At 36.5% G+C, this 20226-nt stretch overlaps 2 protein-coding genes across 2 annotated transcripts; both read left to right on the top strand.

Annotated features, from left to right (window-relative positions):
* The first annotated feature begins 1951 nt into the window (after nt 1–1951).
* LOC121430580 (lysosomal Pro-X carboxypeptidase-like) lies at nt 1952–12594 on the top strand. Its single transcript, XM_041628275.1, has 9 exons — nt 1952–2179; nt 3231–3368; nt 3588–3689; nt 3874–4058; nt 4559–4716; nt 7674–7846; nt 10068–10232; nt 11205–11392; nt 11901–12594. The coding sequence occupies exons 1-9, from the start codon at nt 1952–1954 to the stop codon at nt 12115–12117; spliced, it is 1554 nt and encodes a 517-aa protein (XP_041484209.1). The 3' UTR covers nt 12118–12594.
* Nucleotides 12595–13591: 997 nt separating this feature from the next.
* On the top strand, nt 13592–18389 carry LOC121406299 (chaoptin-like). The gene has a single exon (XM_041597348.1). It carries the CDS (start codon nt 14698–14700, stop codon nt 18004–18006), a length of 3309 nt encoding a protein of 1102 aa, XP_041453282.1. The 5' UTR covers nt 13592–14697; the 3' UTR covers nt 18007–18389.
* The last annotated feature ends 1837 nt before the right edge of the window (nt 18390–20226 follow it).

The raw sequence follows: 20226 nt of genomic DNA, 5'->3' as shown, positions 1-20226 counted from the left end.
TGTGGGGGGGGGCACGTGCCCCCATGCCCCCGTAGTTACGCCACTGATCCCAGATAAAAATTATTGCGACCGCGAAGTGCAAGCTGAATTTTTTTTAGATATAAATTGTTTAAGTTTTTTTTTTTTGGGGGGGGGGTAGGGGGCAATCTGCTTGCTCCCCAATATTTTCATCGGTGGCTATCGCGCTCCCTCGATCCTTCCAAGTATATCGACGCCCCTGCTATTATCTTTCACTCAAGGCCTATCACTGCCCCCCTGGCTGTGATGTTGGACTGACCCATAGCAGAACGTGTATACCAATATGCGATAGCTAGATGGGGGCTTGAGAAACTTTCGACGTTGGTTTATTCAGGACAATGGAAATGGTTTATTGTGGGTAGCTGACCAAGCAGCTTGTTTCCCCTCCCATAAAAAAAATATTTCCAATATGCGATGGAGCGTAGCGACCTAGCAATAAAAAAAGCTTGAGAATTTGTCGTCTATAATATGCATCAGGGCCTGATGGTGTTAAAGATGTAGATGGGCAGGGGGCGATCACCATGAAAATGGGGATCCGGAAAACACATTTGCCCTGCCCAATATTTTTTACAAAATGGAAAAAACATGAATCCATTGCAAAAAGGGTTTGTTAAAAAAACATCTGAAAGCGCTATATACTCTAAAAAATATAGTTATATATATAATTTGCCATCCGAAACGTGCTTCTACACTCCAAACTCTAAACAGTTTTGAATTATTTTATCCTTAATCTGTAAGTATAAGTGACAGAGCCATTTTCTAAAAAAAGGAAAAAAAATAAAAATGACAAAAATTCGGAGTGCTTTTGACAAAGCACGGACAGGTTTTGAGTTAAAGCATCAATTTTATGGCACTAGTATTGCTATTTGTGGTGGGTGAATTAAGTAGGGAGGTTTATTTGGAAAAAAAGCAAGGCAGTTTACTGGAAGTAGGAGAACATTGACTTCCTATACTCGCACTTTAAGAGAGCATTAATGTCTTCTGCATTTAAATGTTATTTTTTTCGAGGGAGAGTTTAGCGACCGAGCGAGAAATTTTTCGAATTTGAATAGTAAAAACTTTGATTTTAGAACCCTTGACGGTTGACGACATGAATGGATCCTGCATTAATCAATACATATAAAAATTATATACCGTACACCTATTTTTTTGTGGTCGAAAATGTTTTGGTGGGGTTGAGGGATATTTATTCTTTTCAAACGGTGTGTGGGGCTGGGCCCGACGTTCCCACCCCCGGTTTTGAGGTATGTACCTGTTAACAATAGTATTAATCATTATTTTGATTAAAAAATAAAAGAATATCGTTTTCCCCGGCAGGGGGGGCGGGAGCGACAAGTGTGGGATATATTCCCCCATCCTCCGAGATTTACGCCAGTGCCTTGCTCGACGATTTATTAAAAATATATTAGGAAATTTTTCTGAAAATGCAAAAGTGTGGCAATTTCTTCCCGCCGGTCTAGCCCCTACTTTGGAAATATTTATTTCCCATATTTACTATTATTTTTCAATTCTATATTTCATATAATTTTAAAACACCATTTACGAACATAATATTCTAATTATTAGGCTTATGTCAAATTTGAATGATATTTTGTTCAAAATATTTTGAACTTTTCATGAAAAAAAAATGTGTGTCACACTCATTGGTGACTAAATGTGTCACCTGATCAAATGACTCACGTATCACATGACCAAGGGAATCACCTGACACTTGGGATAGTGCAGCAGAGTCCCTGAGCGAGAGAAAAGTACTTCTCACAGTCTGCGGAGCTGCAGCTGCCGCAATTAAGTTTTGAAACGATATTGGGAGAACACGGAATTAATTGGTATTTTAAGTAAAATTCTAACTTTCTTGGTAATATAATTCAAAGCGGGGACAACGTCGTAACATACTTTGTATATGTACGAGAAATTTTGTATCTACTTTACTAGCATGGAGCCACACTTTCGCGGGAGCCGGAGTGGCAGGAAGACAGGTCCGTTGACTTTGTCGTTGATCACAGTTTGCCTGGCATCATGGGCATGCTGGATTGCTGGTGCCAGTGCCAGTGGTTTTGCTTCGTCTGCTAGATTTGGGCGGCGAATCAACAGCAAATTGGAAGCTAAGATCAGTAGTCAAGGATGCAGTTATTCGCATCAAGAAAAATATTTTGAGCAAAAGGTAAGTTGCTATCCAGGCCAGGGCAATGACTGGCAAGTCTAACTTAGAGTGACTTAGACAGCTGGCAGCCGGTTGTTTTGAGGAGTTTTTTTAAATGTTTTTTTTTTATTTCCCCTCGTGAGTGGAGCCAACAGACATGACAGAGTTTAGCGGACAACCAATATAACAGAGACCGAAGCTTTTGATCTATGGCAAGTCTTTATGTTTGAAATCAAATCAAAACAAACAAATTTTAGAGAACTGAGTCTGAGTACAAAATGAGAAATAAATAAGAGAATAGTTAGGCCAGATTATCACAATAAGAGCAGAACTCCAGTCAAAATATTGAACACTCGTACTGTTTACCAATCATTATCATGCAAAAATGTGTTGTCTTGAATGAAGATATGTTGACTGTTGTTCAATTGAGTTGAGTTGAAAAGTAATACAATACAACCAAACCTGAAACTTGTAGAGTATCAAGTTTGGCTCATTATTTAAAAATTGTGAATCAATTACTGTATTTCATGATGTACTATAACTATTTAGTATTACTTAGTATTACTTTCTCTTCCTCTTAAAAGTCTTATCCATCCTCTTACTCTTCTTCATATTCTTCCTCTTTTTCCTCCTTCCTTTTCTCTTCCTTCTCTTCTTCTTCCTTCCCTTTTTCTTCTCCACCTTACTCCTTTTTCCTCTTCCCTCTACTCCTTTTTTTCTTCATTTCCTCCTCTTTCTCCTTTTTCTTATTTATCTTTTTCACTTTCTTATTCTTTTCCTCCTCCCCCTTCTTCTTCATCTTCTGCTTCACCTTCTCCTTCTTCTCCTCCTCCACGTTCCTCCTCCTTATTTCTCCTTCACCTCCTTCATCTTCTTCCCCGCCACCATCCTCCTCCTTCTCCACCTTCCTCCCTCTTTCTCCTTCTCCTGCTCCTCCTTTTTTCTTCTTCTTCTTCCCCTTCTTCTCCCCCTCATTCATTTCTCCTCCTCCTGCTCCTCAATCTTTTTCTATTCATTCCTCTGTCTTCTCCTTCCCGTCTCTTCTACTCATAATCATCATTCTTTATTTCAGGTTGATCATTTCAGCTTTACCAACCAGGATACATTTCAGATGCGTTATCTGATTTCAGATGAATTCTGGATGAAAGGTGGACCAATATTCCTGTACACAGGCAACGAGGGAGACATTAACATGTTTTGTGAAAATAGTGTAAGTTTAAATTATATTTTACTTTGTGTGTATTTAATGTTTTGCAAATAATATTAATGATACTACTACTACTACTACTACTACTACTACTACTACTACTAATGATGATGATGATCAGGTCTTGATGATGATGATAATGATAAATGATAATAATGCTAATAATAATAATAATGATAATAGATGAAAATGATGTGTAATTCTTGTTCTTCCATCTCTAAGGGTCTTGTATGGGACTTGGCTGTTGAATACAAGGCTATTGTCATATTTGCTGAGCATCGTTACTATGGGAAATCCCTGCCGTATGGGAATGATTCATACAAGGTAAAGGCATTTCTGCGCAAATATAAGTTTTTTTTGTGCTGAATTCTTTTTTTTTTTTTTTATATATAACGTGTAATAATATGCATATGTGTATGAAATATATCTTTTTAATGACATATTTAAATATAAATTTTGATTGAAAAAATTGAATTTTAATCACGATTTCTTTCTTTTGTTTGTTGAGGATGCCGCCCACCTTGGTTACCTGACGTCTGAGCAAGCCCTTGCAGACTTTACAGTCTTTCTTGACTGGTACAAGGCCAACTCACTAGGTGATGTCTCAGGCTCTCCCGTTATTGCATTCGGAGGCTCATACGGAGGGATGTTGGCTGCCTGGATGCGTATGAAGTATCCTAATGCCATCGCAGGGTGAGTGGGGTTTTTGCTGTGCGGAGCTCAGTCAAAAATTAGACAAGCATTATAATTCTTCCCTGTGCTTATTCATAGTTCACTTGGATAATTCTTAATTTGTCAATTCTCATTTGTGGTGCTTGCTATTTCGGAAAAAGTAGTTGACACACAAGTGGTAGGCCTAACTGTGATGAAAATGAAATGTTTTAATGAAATATTCAATATACAGTGGTGTTCAAAAGTTTGTGAACTCCGCCAGAAAATGAACATAGTTAAAGTGTTTCAAGTTCTGCCAAGTTTTATATACATAATTGTGAAGACGGATGATAAAATAGATTCAATAAAATTTGTTTAGAACTATGGGTTCGCCGAGCATTTAGTGTTATTGTCTGCATTCAACACTCAGCATGAAGGAGTGCATTTAGTGGTGGGTTCACTAAATTTTGAGCAAAAATGTGTGTCCCTCTCCATCATATGTGATTCCCTTTAATTCCAAATTCATTTGGCCTTTCAACCAGAGCGATAGCTGCTTCGGCCCCAATATGGCAGTTTACCGGCCTGACTCCATGCAACTCACAATTTGTTACGATCAGTAAAGATTTCCAGGCTGCCAGTCAACTTTGTTATGATTCGGTCCACAAGAGCTGGGATGTTATCAAGCGACTTGGCCAATCTGGTGAGTTATTGAAGGTTTTAGTAGCTCCAGACAGTTCTGATCCGAAAAAACATGGAGGGGCATGCCATTGCATGTTAAAGGGATGAATTAGTTTTGCCCCTCCTATCGTCTGTCTCATCTCATCAACTTTGGAAGGGTGTTTTGATGCAGGAAGGTTGATTGTTAATGGTGGTTATGTGAAGAGGATGAAGTGTAATTGGAAATCTGACAAGGCATGGCAAACACAAAAAAAGTCACCAGAAACAAATTTTCAGTTAAATATTCCTACTGAAAGAGGAAATTCTTCACTTCAAAATGATAGTTTAAGCACTACTATTACATAATCCTAACCCTCATTTATTTTATTTTATTTTGTAATTATCTGTGTTATTGTTTGAATATTTTTTGTGTCTTTTTATTACCTTGTGAATACATCACAATTCGGCCTTAGCCGCGATGATGTCTTGATTTTTATTAATAAACCATTTATCCATCTATCTCATTCAAAGAGAAGAACATTCACCACTGTAGAATGTAAGTTTTGACCCTAGGAGCACACTTACCCTTATGCTATTGTCCAAAGGTAACCCAAAGCGGATTACATACCATTGAAATTTCCCTAAAGAGGGTCATAGAATTAGCTCCAAAGTTGTGACGCTAATTAGGCATATCCTGTTAGTGATTATACATGTAGAGAAGGATTAATGCAAGGTGCTTATCAAGTTTTAAGTTATTGGTGTTTAGAGTAAGGGCAATGCTTTGGTTTTCTGGAAGATGAATGAGTTGTAACAGAACACCAGAAAAGGCAAAATATGTGTATAATTAAAATTGTCCAAATATAATTATGGAAATTATGAAATTTTATCATTCTGACCCAGACCTTTAATTGATGTCGTCTTGCTGAAAATTTCAAAGTGATAGAGCGAGTTTTTGTGGGTTTTGCCAGGTCTGGTAAAAATATCCTTTGTTGTGGTGTGATGGTGCCTAGAGGTTGGCGGTGGTGACAGGAATAATGACTACTAAATGGAGATGATGATGGTGTGAACAAAAGAGATCATTTTGTGGATGATGATGCTAGAGGGTGATGATGATGATGACGATGATAACAATTATTCCGGTGGCAAGAATGAGGATGATTGACCGTGAAGTTGATGGTAAAAAGAAAATGCTTAAAGATCACTGGTGCATCACAACAGGTTACACGGGCCTAATCACTAGTAGCAGGCCATAGATATTCATTCGAGCCAACCCATTGCTATTTTTTTTAATTTTGATATGGCTGATTGACAAAGTGTATGCATATGATTGTCCATCTAACACTGATTCTATTTTTGGTAATTACTGAACTTCCTTTTCCCAAATTGGGAAGAAATATCACCAATTTTGGACTATACTTTGACTGGCGGAAGGATTAGGGGTATTTTGCTGTTTGAGGTGATGAATCTGCTCCCCCCGAAGATGTCTTCAAACACGCCAATTTGTTTTTAAAATGAGCCTGTCAAGGGACCCTTTTCTGGTCAGATATGGATTGCCAGATATTTATCCTATCCACTGGTAGTAAACATTCGACCCCCAAATTTCATCCTTATTGTCCTGTCTTATGCTATGTGGATGTATTTTTATGATTATGTATGTATTATGTTTTATGTATTATGTATTACGTACTGGGGGGCCACTTCCATTCACGAGTGGATACCATGCGCAACATGGGGTCTGGAAAAGCACCCTAAACACGTAATTTCCATATTCTGAAAATGCACCCCTTAACAAGTATTGGCGTGTGAAACCCTACCCTTAACAAGTATTGGAAACAAAATGATACTCTTGGCAAATATTCCCTGAAATGAACCCCTAAACAAGTACAGGAATGTTTTATTGTTACGGGTCCTTCGGTCGTCGGCTTTACCTTATTTGGTTTAGTACGACCCCACCTTATACACCTCGCGCAAATCGGACTCTAAACACGAAGTGTTGGGGCAAAAAGGACATCCTTTATAAAACATTTTAATTTTGTTTTATCATCCCGACAATTTCGACCCTAAACACGTAATTTTCCTAGTGAAATAGATACCCTTTTTTCATTATTTTTGTGTTTTTGACACCCTTATCACGATACGTACGTAACGTGCCCTATCGTGAAAAAGACATCCTTTTTACGTGTTTTTTTGGTCGCGCATGGTATCCACTCGTCAATGTAAGTGGCCCCCCCCGGGATGTGCACTTATGAATGTTATAATATTGGGCCATCCAAACAAGCCTGATGGGCTTTCATTTGGTCCACCACTATTTTAAAATGTATTTGTATACTGCTTTGTACATATTTTAATTTTGTGGAAATAAATGAAATGAAATGAATTTTTTTTATGAATTTTTTAAAGTGCATATTTAACACATGAGTCTATGTGGAATGAATTAGGCCTGTGACACCTGTATTTAGGTTACACGGGCCTAATCACTAGTAGTAGGCCATAGATATTCATTCGAGCCAACCCATTGCTATTTTTTTTTATTTTGATATGGCTGATTGACAAAGTGTATGCATATGATTGTCCATCTAACACTGATTCTATTTTTGGTAATTACTGAACTTCCTTTTCCCAAATTGGGAAGAAATATCGCCAATTTTGGACTACATGTATATTTTGACTGGCGGAAGGATTAGGGGTATTTTGCTGTTTGAGGTGATGAATCTGCTCCCCCCGAAGATGTCTTCAAACACGCCAATTTGTTTTTAAAATGAGCCTGTCAAGGGACCCTTTTCTGGTCAGATATGGATTGCCAGATATTTATCCTATCCACTGGTAGTAAACATTCGACCCCCAAATTTCATCCTTATTTTTTATGAATTTTTTAAAGTTCATATTTAACACATGAGTCTATGGGGAATGAATTAGGCCTGTGAGACCAACAGTATTCAATCAATCTTTTTCTTTAAACTGCTCTTTCATCAGACAATTACATTTATCTCTCCCTTATAGTATCTGGTCGTACAAAACTCACAGGAATCATGAGACTATGTAACCCTCTGAAGACGACATCTGATGTGAATGGTTTAATATCATGGTTAACAGATACCTGGTTCAATCTAGCGATGGTTGACTATCCTTACCCAGCCAACTTCCTGGAACCACTTCCCGCTTTCCCAATTAAGGTTTGCTCTTTGCTTTCACAATTGCTACTTTCATCTATCTTTAATGCCTGTATATTCCTTTCGGCATTAACGGTTTATCGATATGAATTGCACCGAATGAGTCCTGGAAAAAAATAATCTAACAATTCACCAATTTTAATTACAGGAAATAATCATGAAAACATAAGTTTTATGGTTTCATGACATTTGCTCCTGGGACAATTGCATCGCTTTAAATTCAACACAATACTCAAATGACCAACTTTAATCCTGGATTTAGCATTAAAGGGGAAGTTCACCCTGACAAAAAGTTTATTGTAAAAATAGCAGAAAAAATAATAAAAAATATTGCCGAAGGTTTGAGAAAAATTCATCAAATAATTGAAAAGTTATTAGAATTTCAATTATTTGATTTGTGACGTCATATGCGAGCAGCATTCCTACATAGCGAATGGTAAAAAATCAATAAAATGTCATTTTCTCAGAAAATTGAAAATGGTTTTCACTGTAACTTTTGTATATCAATAGACAAATCATTTCATACCCGATCATGAAAAGAAAACAAAATTAAGTCCTCAGGAACCATACAAAATTTGAAATTCATACATTTTATATTACTTAACACATGGGCAGCTGCTAGTTTATGACGTCACAAATCCAAAATTTTGAACTCTAATAACTTTTTTACTCTTTAACGGATTTTCATCAAACCTTCACCAATATTTTTTACTATTTTTTCTGCTATTTTCACAACAAAGTTTTCTTCAGGGTGAACTTCCCCTTTTGTAAGATTTTCAGATTCATTTTCAGATTCATTTATTTATCGTCCTCAATGGAAATTCACTCTGTTGGCATTGAAAAATATACATACATTATTTACATAGATTATACTGCCAAACAATTCAAGTAATATACATGTACATCTAACCCTAACCCAAAGCTTAGTGAAAACTATTGCAACCGTAACCCTGTAAACTAGATGAGGTAAAGCCTGGAGTAATTGTCGCAGGAGCAAATATCGTGTCACCAAGTATATATGGTATGTTTCCTGAAAAAGTATTTTTCTCTCAAATGATTTTGTGTCATTTTTATGGAACATAGGTTTATGTTTAGATAATCAGTAGGTATTCTTTGCTGTGATGTAAATTTTGATTCATGCCAAGTGAGGCATGTCTGCAATGAAGGAATCCTGCTGGGACCTTTCTTACAAATATTTATGATTGATTCAAATCAATTCGAATTGCGATTGATCTAAGAAGTCCTCCTCTCATTTAACTACATGAATTCAGATCTATCAAACTTTGAGTTTGATGTGATTGTTGTATAAATAAATGAAGTCATGTAATCGTACAAGAGTTGCAGTAAAATCCATTGCAAAACACCTTTTTCTGTAATTGGATGCGTATTGATTAATAAACACAGTATCAATTTCATATAAAAAAATGGGTTTGCAATGATTATAACTGCAAATCACATAGGATAATGACTTGATTGAAATCAAGTGCCTTACAATGGCACAAATCATATATTACATCACAGCACAGAATACTTCTGCATATCCAAGTGTAAACATATACCACATAACAATGATATCAAATTCCAGGGGATATGTATAATAAATGTTAGTTCATGACATATTTTTTTCATAAATTTGGCGATTTTTGAGATGTCAAGTTATTTGGTTTACTGAAGCAGAAGTATTATATAAGAATACAATCCTCCAAAATTGTAATCATTGAATTAGAAGCATCTTTGTGAAACCGCATTAGATTTTAAATGTGAAGCGTTGTGTCCTAGGGGATTGGCTCAAGACTCCGAAGCAGGTTGTGAGTTCAAATCCCAAGCATGTGAGTTCAAATCCCAAGCATGTGAGTTCAAATCCCAAGCATGTAATTTTGTTTGACACTCAACACTCAACTGCACTCAACCCAGTGAGGTGAATCGCTAGTTGGCAGGTTTGATTCCTTGATTGTACCACATGCTTTTTAATAGCAGCTGGAATTAAAGCCATGATAATAATGATAATAAAGTTTGATTTATTAAGCGCATAATAGAAAAAAGCTCTCTCCATGCGCCGTCCTCCTTCATCTGTACAAGTTGCTCTAGAGACAGCCACTTTTGAGTGGGGCTCTACAGACACTCTAGAAAATGTAAGACCTAGCGCTTCACCATAGCTTTTTGAGGCAAATGGATGCTGACAACAACGATAAATGCAATATTATTATTATGTCACTTATCACAGGAGGTGTGTTCATACTTCAAGACTCCCTCTCCAACTGACGATCAGCTCCTGGAGGAGCTGACTGGAGCTCTTGGTCTCTATTATAACTACACTGGTAACACTCAGTGTTTTAATCTCAGTCAAGATGCCACAGCTAGCCTTGGAGAGCTAGGATGGAGTTTCCAGGTAAGTTCGCAATTTACCTTGCCTTGATTCGGAAAGGTCTTGGCTCTGAGAGACCGGACATGGTGGCTCAGTGGTAGAGTGTCCCCCTCATGAATAGAAGGTCATGGGTTTGATCCCCGGCTGAGTCATACCAAAGACTTGAAGTATGGGATCTTCTGCCTTCTTGTCAGGTGCTTGACAAATGAGAATGGAGAAGGGTAGTAATAAATTATATTATGCAGAGCTCTGGCTGGAAGAGCGGAAGGAGCTTAAAAATGGCTATCCCGGGTAAATAAGTATTACTATTAATTAGAGATCTCTACCTTCTTAAATGCCAATTCTGTGTTCTTAGGTGCTCTAAATATCACATTCAGTGTTCTTTGGTTACATGCATGTATACGTAATATATGATTATGATTAAGCAATCGTACATGTAAATAGAGAAATTTTCAAAAAAACATAAGTTTCAATATAACTTCTGAAGGTTTCCATGACAAAGAAAGAGTGAGTGTAGAGGTTTAGGGGTACACCATGTTGTTTTCTATTGTTGGCATGCATTGTTCTGAAAAGGACCTCCAAAACTCGAAGACGACAAGAACTAAGTGTTGTTTCGATCTCATCCCATAATCTTTGTACATCAACAGGGAATAATTTACCTGGTATCACATCACAATTTGCTCCACAATTTTATAAAGACTGCTACACAAATTATTTTGTGTAGCATATTTTTACATAGGCCTGTACATTGTAGATAGCTTTTCTCTTATGTGCAAAAATGCTATTCAAATTTGTAAAGCAAAATTATTCCCTGCATCAATCTTGTGATGTCACAGGATATGGAGTATCTTTTCAACCAATTCTTCCTGAAATCGGGAAGGATTATTTGGGGTCCTTTCTACAGATGATTTCATGAAACTTAGTTTTTCCATTTAATTCACAATTAGACAAAATGTTTAACATACTATTCTTTCTGTTCCTAATTCTTTGTCGCAGTCCTGTACCGAAATGATAATGCCATCTTGTGCAGATGGAATCAATGACATGTTTTACTCCATGCCCTGGGATTATGATGCACAGGTTGCTGCCTGCAGGGCACAGTGGAACGTAACGCCACATCCACATTGGATCGTAACTCAGTTTGGGGGGAAGAACATCACTGCTTCTAGTAATATATTTTTCAGGTGAGTATGCTTCTATTCCAATACTTTGTTGTCCAGCTGCATAACTGATAAGGTGATTTTTAGAGGAGGTTTTGATGTATGTCATACAAATAACATGCATTAAATGCTTCAGGTACCTTTTGAAAATTTGGATTAGTTCAAATGTCGAGCTCTATTTGGCATTGGTCAGACTTACTATAATAAATTCTATTTTTTCATTCCCTTCCCTCCAGCAATGGACTCCTGGACCCCACGCATTAATTAGTGTTGGTTCCTTAGGAACCTAGCCGATACCCTAGTTGCTGGAATAATCTAGTAGTGTTTGGCATTGCTTTAGACTTCAACAATATATCCTATTTTTTCATTCCCTTGCTCCCCCCCAGTAATGGACTTTTGGACCCCTGGCATGACGGCGGGGTCCTCAAGAACCTAGCCGATACCCTAGTTGCTGGAATAATCTAGTACTGTTTAACATTGCTTTAGACTTCAACAATAAATCCTATTTTTCATTCCCTTGCTCCCCCCCCAGTAATGGACTTTTGGACCCCTGGCATGACGGCGGGGTGCTCACCAATCTGACTGATACCCTCGTCGCTGGAATCATACCCGATGGGGCCCACCATCTTGATCTCAGAGGGAAGAACAAGTTAGATCCTCCCTCGGTGATAGCCATTAGAAACCAAGAGAGGGAGAATATCAACCGATGGATAGCACAGTGGTGGCAGGTCAAGCGTAAAAGCAGTTGATTTTTAATCAAAATAACATAAGTCACCTATATCTGAATTTGTAATGTAACATCAGTGTAATATGTAGTGAATTTCAAATAAAATCATTCTTTTTACTTATAAATTTCTTGCCTGTGAGAACTGTTTTTATAATGTATTTTGTTGCAATAATTTTAGATGGTAAATTATGAGGTTGCACAGCAATAGAATGACTATTTGAAGTAAACTTGAATAAGCCAGTGTGTAGTTTCATTCTGCACATGATCAGAAGATGGTCATTTGAACTCAAATGGCATGGTGGTTTAATATTTAATGAGACAAGCAACAATTCATATATTCTTTTAAATTGTGCTTTTCATTAGATCCACTAGAAAACAATGCATCCACTAGCGACTGGTTTTTAGCAGATGGCCAAATACATTGTAATAAGCCAGTTCGTAGTTCCATTCTGCACATGATCAAAAGATTCTACGCATAATCAGAAGAATGTCATTTGTACTAAAGTGACATGGTGCTTTAAAATCTAATGAGATAAGCACCAACTTTGCTGTCTTGATTATTCATATATTCTTTTGAATTGTCATTTTCATTTACATCCACAAAAAACAACAATGCTTCCACGAACGACTGGTATTTCACAGTTTGTCAAGTACATTGTGCAACATGCTAAGATATGCATTCAAAGTAGCAATGCAACAAATACCTTCATTAAGTGTTCATTGGTGTGCTATTCTAGTCACCTGGTCTATTCAATTTCTTCATCCTGCTATGTAAGGAAAGCTTACGTAATATCTTGCTTTGAAATCTGCCTATCATGATGAAAGAAATGAAAGGTCATTTGACCAAAATTGCCCATGAAGTAACTACGAACTGGTCTATAGCAGCATGCTATTCATTCAGGGTAGAAATGGAACAATACCTTTAATAGCTTAAGGCCCTATCTCACCAACGGAGACGTCGCCGCGACAGTCTCCAACTTATCAGTCGCTGCAGTCGCGGAGACGTCTCGGAGACAAAAATGGCTTGCGCTCTCACCAAGGAGACGTCTCGATGGAACGTTTGAAAAATCATACACCTGACTTGGAGCAGGAGGAGGGATATCAGTCACGTGGTTTCTGAAGTGGGTCAAACAGTGTGAAGAAGTGTCGCGGAGACGTCTCCGCAATGTATTATAATTTTTTTTGGTCTCCAGTAGGTCTTCGCGATGTCTCTGAGACGTCTCTGAGACATCGCGGAGACATCGCGGCGAAGTCTCAGCAGTCGCGGATATCATTAGTCTACGAGACGTCGCAGCAACTGATGGAGACTTCTCGGAGACGTCGCGGAGACTAGAAACAGTCTCCAAAAATATTAAACATGTTTAATCTTCTTGCGACTCCTCGGAGACTCTGTAATTTTCATGAGACGTCTTAGAGATGTCGCGGAGACGTCTCTGCAACTAGCAAAATTTGTAGTCGCGAACTAGTTTCAAGCCCAGTGAGATACCCCCTTTAGGCTCAATTTTGTCTAGAATGTAGAGTTAGGATTGCAATAGGGATTTATGTTTAGGGTAGGGTATAGTGTTACAATGTAAATCCAGGTTTGGAGTCATGTGATAAGTGTGCGGAATTTACAGCGGAGCAATTGTTACCAGAGCAAGGCACAATTGTTTATGAGTGCAGCAAGGAAATAGTGTGGCTTATAGCACATAGGAAACAAGACCTTTGACTGCAAAATAGAAGAGCATTGTTTGAGAAACCAGTTCATGAATTTGAATTTGAGATGGAGTGCAGCTTGTATCATGAAAACAAGTAGAATGCCATGGCAGTCTCGCCTGCATTACATGAATCAATTCCGCAGAAGTGCTGACTTTGAAAACTATATAAAAATATATTTTTACTATTTTACTATCTAAGATATGATATTCAAAAGACTTAACCTTGGTGATAAGATTTCATTGTTGATGCCGCCGCCATTGAAAAAGCGGCTATTCCTGCATATAACAATATTCATAATAATAATGATAATAACAATAATAATATTGGTATTATGTCTCACTACAATACCATCTTTAGAGGCAATTTTCCATCTTTGTAATAATAATGATAATACATAGAATTTGTATAGCACACTTTCCTTCTAATTAGATGCTTGAGGCACTTAATTGGAAATCACAAAATGGGAGAAATAAAGTAGATAACAAGTTAAATGATAACCTTTTCATCAGACTGGTCGTAGATTTTTGTATATTTTGCCTCTCACAAGGTAGTTTGTGAGCTTCACAATTACGCTCTCTCTCTATCTATTTGCTTTTACCACTCTAACCCAATTGCTTCTATATTACTGTTTGGACTCATCAAGTTGATATAACGTTTGTATCATCGATTCAAAGACATTGATGCAAATGCCTCTTGCCTTCATTTCAATGTACTCACATAGACTATCTGTAATGCATAAAGCGCAAATGAGAAAGCATGTCTGCATGTGATTCTGTTTGGCTCCTGATTTTTTTACAACATTCTACATTCCAAAGGGAAGTCAGTTTAGAAGTATTTCAACAAAGGAGGTAGAAGCCATTGTCAGCATTGTAATATTATCATCACATTCAGATACTTATAACTTATGGAAACAATGAAGATGGTTAACTTCATTTATCTTTTGTTCTTGTTACATACAAGTCAATCAAGATGCCTGAATCTCTGTGATTGTGAGCGAAAAGCTTTCGTAATCAATATAGCATGCAGAGAGCGTGATCTGGATGACATTCCACAGGACCTCCCATGCAATATTGGTTTGCTTGACTTAAGTAGAAACTTCATTACTACCCTCAAGAAAGAGTCATTCTCATGCCAAAATGAGTTGGCAGCACTTCTCCTGTCCAACAACCATCTCCGCATCATAGAGCAGAAAGTCTTTGATGATGCAGAACATCTGGTATACATAGACCTCAGCTCAAACTTTCTTGAGAGTTTACCATACCTTGGTTCTTTACCTTTCATTCAAGAGATATCTATCATCCGGAATTCTTTGACGGATTGGAATCATCAAACACTCAGCAATGTATCAGGACCACACCTTTCATCTCTTCGCCTTGCATTCAACAAACTAAAGAATCTACCGGAATTTCAATTTGAAATATCTGCTGTAGATCTAAAGGGAAATGCAATCACTGACCTGTCAAAAAAAATGTTTATACATCCAAGAACTGTATCATCACTGGACATTTCCTACAACGATGTTGAGTACCTGTACAGACTGCAAACAATGGAGAATCTTAAGACACTCTCTCTTGCATTCAACCAAATAAGAGAAATTACAACCACTGTATTCATCCACCTACCTTCGATTGAAACAATCAACCTTAAAGGAAACAACATTGTGGATGTCTCTGCCATCCATGATATTCCACATATCAAGTCTATCATATTAGACAACAATCAAATAAGATCTATAAATAGACCAGCATTCAATAATATTCCAGATATAGAACATATTAATTTGCAGCATAATAAAATTATTGAAATCAAAGGTGATTATTATTTCAATGTACCAACTAGTCTTCTCCTCTCCCACAACAACATGATTGCAATGAACATATTCCAAGGTAAATATCACTATAACTTCACAGTTCTCAACGTCGATGATAATAATCTGCAAGTTCTTTCCCTCATTTATTTTCCTGATATAACTTATATGTTTGCCTCTCACAATAAAATTACAATGTTGGAATTTGGTATTAATGATTATGAACATTTAGTATACATCAATTTATCCTGGAACTACATAACAAACATTACAAACTTTCAAAACTTGACAAATGTACAAAGCTTGCACCTATCGCACAATTTCTTAACAAAGTGGAGTGATCAAAATTTGTTAGGATCATCTCAGCTCATTCTCCTCAGAGTTAACGACAACAGATTGTCATTGCTTTCAAATTTCACAGCTTTGCCAAGACTTAAAGATCTAGATTTGTCTGGCAATGTACTTCACACTATAGAACAGTCATCCTTTCAATTCCTACAAAGACTTGCGACTTTAAATCTTGCCAAAAATAAGATTTCTCACCTTGGTTTTCTGAGGCCCATTACCTCACTTAAAATGCTGAACCTTAATTACAACAGACTCGTGGCAATCGACCCTAAAGATTTCTCAAATCTTATTAATCTAAGAACTTTACACATAGCATTTAATTTGTTAGGAGAGGTTCCTACAATTCCCAAAAGCTTGAACTCCCTTCAAAACCTTGACATCAGTCATAACCTATTACCTAATTTGAACCTTCACCATGCCTTTAATCAAAGCACACCCATTTACATCAATGCAGCGGACAATAGAATTACCCAAGTTATTTCAACTTCAAACTTGCATCTGAATATTAATAACAATGCAATTGGAGCTTCAAATTCAAGTCTACTTTCAGCTGTAGGCAATATCTTTGCATGCAACAATAAATTGACAGATTTCAAACATGTTAGATTTTCAAGCACTTTGAAGGGACTTTATCTAAACAAAAATCAAATAGCTACCATACCAAATTTTACATTTGTTTTTGCATCTTCACTCTTCTTTCTAGAATTGGATGATAACCAGATAGTTGATATATCTCATTTAGCTTTCATTGGTCTTCAGTTTGTTGTCAGGATAAAGCTAGAACGAAATCGTCTGTCACACCTACATTCTGGGGTGTTTTCAAATATTCAGGAGTTACAGCACCTTTATTTAAATGGAAATCCTTTCATAATCATTTCAAGTCGACTATTTTCAGGAATACCTGGTATATTGGGGATATATTTTTCAAATATCCCAGCCTCAAACATGTCCATACAAGCGTTGCAAGATATTCAAACTGTAAGATATTTGGATCTTCATAAAAATTTGGCGTTTCAAGCCTTGATTATTACAAACTCAAGTATACAACAAGATGTTGCTTTGGAATTTTCAAATCTGCTTGTATTAAATCTCTCTTCAAACAATCTTGGAAATTCTTGTCCATCGTTATTAATAACTACTCTGAATGCAATTGATTATTCTAACAACACAATTACTTCAATCCCAAGACTTTGTCTACCAATAAAGAGTAGGCCATACAATCTCTTCTTGTCACACAACCAAATACAAAATGTCTCCAAAGATTCATTTGATAAACATCAGCAATTCCAGTTGTTGGATTTAAGGTATAACAATATTGTGTTCTTTGAATTAGGTTCCTTACAACATCAGACACACTTGATATATTTATATCTTCAAGGCAACCAACTCACAAAAATTCACCTTGCTATCTCAACATTCTCTTTGAAGCCGATATTTATCTATTTACAAAATAACCATTTGTCATGTGATTGCCAACTCTTAAAAATTATTCGAGCACTCAGACAAATCCACAAACCAACATTTTGTCAAAACCCTTCTCTACAGGTCAACTCCTCTATTGCTGAGCTGACTGGCACTGACCCTTTTAAATGTCGCCCACAACTGTGCTCTCCACCATATCAACCTATGCTTTTGTTTGTCGGTGACAAAATGATTGAGTTACCTTGTCCAATTAAGACATCAAACAACATATACTGGTCAGTCTCATTAAAAGGGCAGCAACTATTAACCTCTCTCTTGCCAGATGGAGTGGAAATTCTTCCTCATCATGCTCTTATTATCTCTTATGTCAGGAAAAACCTGACTGGACTTTATAGCTGTTGGGCTGAGAATGAAGGTGGTCAAACAAAGTTTACAGCAGAATTACTTGTAGAGGATAAGATAGGAAACATGAGGAAAGGGAATTATAACCATTCAGTAATGTTAGCCAGTAAGTGGAAGGACACACTTGTATGTGGTAACAAACCATTTGCTTCAAGTCAATGTAATATCATCAGCAAATCATATAACTCATTGTTTGTATTGGCGCTAGGTATCCACTCACTTATCACAAAGTAGTAATAGGCCAAGAATACTATATACTCTTAATACAAACGTAAACACCTTTTTTTTTAATGAACTAAGCAGAAAGTAATAATTTTCATTATAAATCACAACACAATTTAAGAGATTTTTAAATTTACTTTTCATGTAGGCCTACTAGATTTTCGAAAAATAAAGTCTCTATTGCATTAATTGGTTTCTTTTATTTCCAGAATAAATTACCTCTTAATATCCATAAAATGTTTACCCTTAATCACCAGATACACAATCATAGTACCAGTTTTTAAAGAACCATTCCACCTATTGCCAGTTAAAACTAATAACATTATGAAATGTATAAGACATAATTTCCCTGTGATTTGGAACTCCACCCCTAGAGATGTAAATGAAAGCAAGTCTGTTAGGTCATTTATAAAAGATTGAAGCAGTTCCTATATCTTAAATATGTATACTTATTTTTTAACTTGTAGATTGATTTTTTTATGTTGTTTTTCTGTTTGATATTCTTGTTTATATATCATGTTTAATTCTTTATCTTATTGCTTCTCTATACCATGTCATGTTATCAATGTTTTGGGAACTGCACTTACACAAGGCCACTTTGCTTTATTTATGCCGTTCCCCATTTCATTTTCATTTTTACTCTTGCTTGTAAATATATTGTTTCTCATACCTTGCTTTATCATTGTTTTTATCAAGAATGACATAAATGCAAATTGAATTGAATTTATATATTATTCATTAAACAAAATACTATGTTGCAAGTGTGTTGAAGTGTCAGTATGTTTGAACAATTGATGCAAAACAGCCTAAGATTCTTTTTGTATTTTGGACAAAATGTACTGTACACATCACTGTTTCATAGTTATGTGCTATGTAGAAGTATTTTGTACATGATTTTGTACTAGATTTGTGCATCTTTGCTCAAATGTTCATACTTCATTCTTGATATTGTGAATGTGTACTTTGATACTCCAGAGTCATGTCACATACTGTACATAATTTGAGATAGACGACAAATACATTCAATACTCAACTTCATAATTAATTGCAATCTTTTGTTACGGGGGCCAGAAGTTTTGTGTAAGAGAGACTGCAAAATAATATTACAATGTAAGCTCTGTCAAGTGTTTAACACCATACACCATTCATGATGGCTCAGTGGTAGAGTGCCCACCTCGCGAATGGGAGGTGATTCCATCCTTGGCCGAATCATACCAAAGACTTGCATAACAAGTGGAGCGCCTCTGGCAGTATTGCCTGCATTATGCAATTCAATATAGCAGCAGTGATGACTTTGCAAATGAAGATAAAATAATTATTCACAAAAACACCATTCATATAATGACACAATGCTGCGTTCATTGACACTTGACCTTGATCACGTGACTTAAAACTTGTCAGTGATACTTATTACCCCTATATCCACATATAAGATTTGAGAAGTCTTTAGGGTCCACATATTTTCTAAGTTATGATGACATTTAAAAAACTTAACCTTAGGTTAAGATTTTGATGTTAATTCCCCCAACTTGGTCTACATTCATCGACCATAAATCACCTTTGACCTTGGTCATGTTACATGAAACTCAAACAGGATGTTCAGTAATACTTGATTACCGGGTGACCTTATGGCCAAGTTTCATGAACTAGGTCCATATACTTTCTAAGTTATGCTGTCATTTCAAAAACTTAACCTTTGTTTAAGATTTGGTGTCGACGCTGCCGCCGCCGTCGGAAAAGCGGCGCCTATCGTGTCACTCTGCTATGCAGGTGAGACAAAAAAAAACCCTGCTTATTCTGGTCTTTAACTTTTCATGATTTGAAATAAGCTGCATTCATGAATTAATGAAAGGTGTATGATTATATTTTTAAAAATCTGACATTCCCTCTTTCCCTCGAAAGTGTCGGGTTTGCAGGATCGAGTTAAAAATGCTTAGATAAATAGATAGAATAGATTGTCTTATTTCTACTTCATAGAATATACCATATTGGACTGCATATAGGCCTAGATATACTGTATGCTGTATCTGTCTTTTAAAGGTGCAGATGTATGTGAGTTATTTCGTGAAGGTGTGTTTGTTGATTGCACATTTGTTATATAGAAAAGGGGTGTTAATGCACAAATTCATATTTTTATACTACAGATATTTTATTGAGACCATTTTCTTATATAGAAAATAAAACATGTTTGGAGATACAATGATTCATTTTGTATTCTGATGCTTCCTTTTT

The sequence above is a fragment of the Lytechinus variegatus genome, chromosome 1 (assembly GCF_018143015.1).
Source record: "Lytechinus variegatus isolate NC3 chromosome 1, Lvar_3.0, whole genome shotgun sequence".
In the NCBI taxonomy this organism is placed as follows: Eukaryota; Metazoa; Echinodermata; class Echinoidea; order Temnopleuroida; family Toxopneustidae; genus Lytechinus; species Lytechinus variegatus.
The sequence above is the reverse complement of the archived record's forward strand: the minus strand, read 5'-3'. Positions and strand labels throughout refer to the sequence as shown.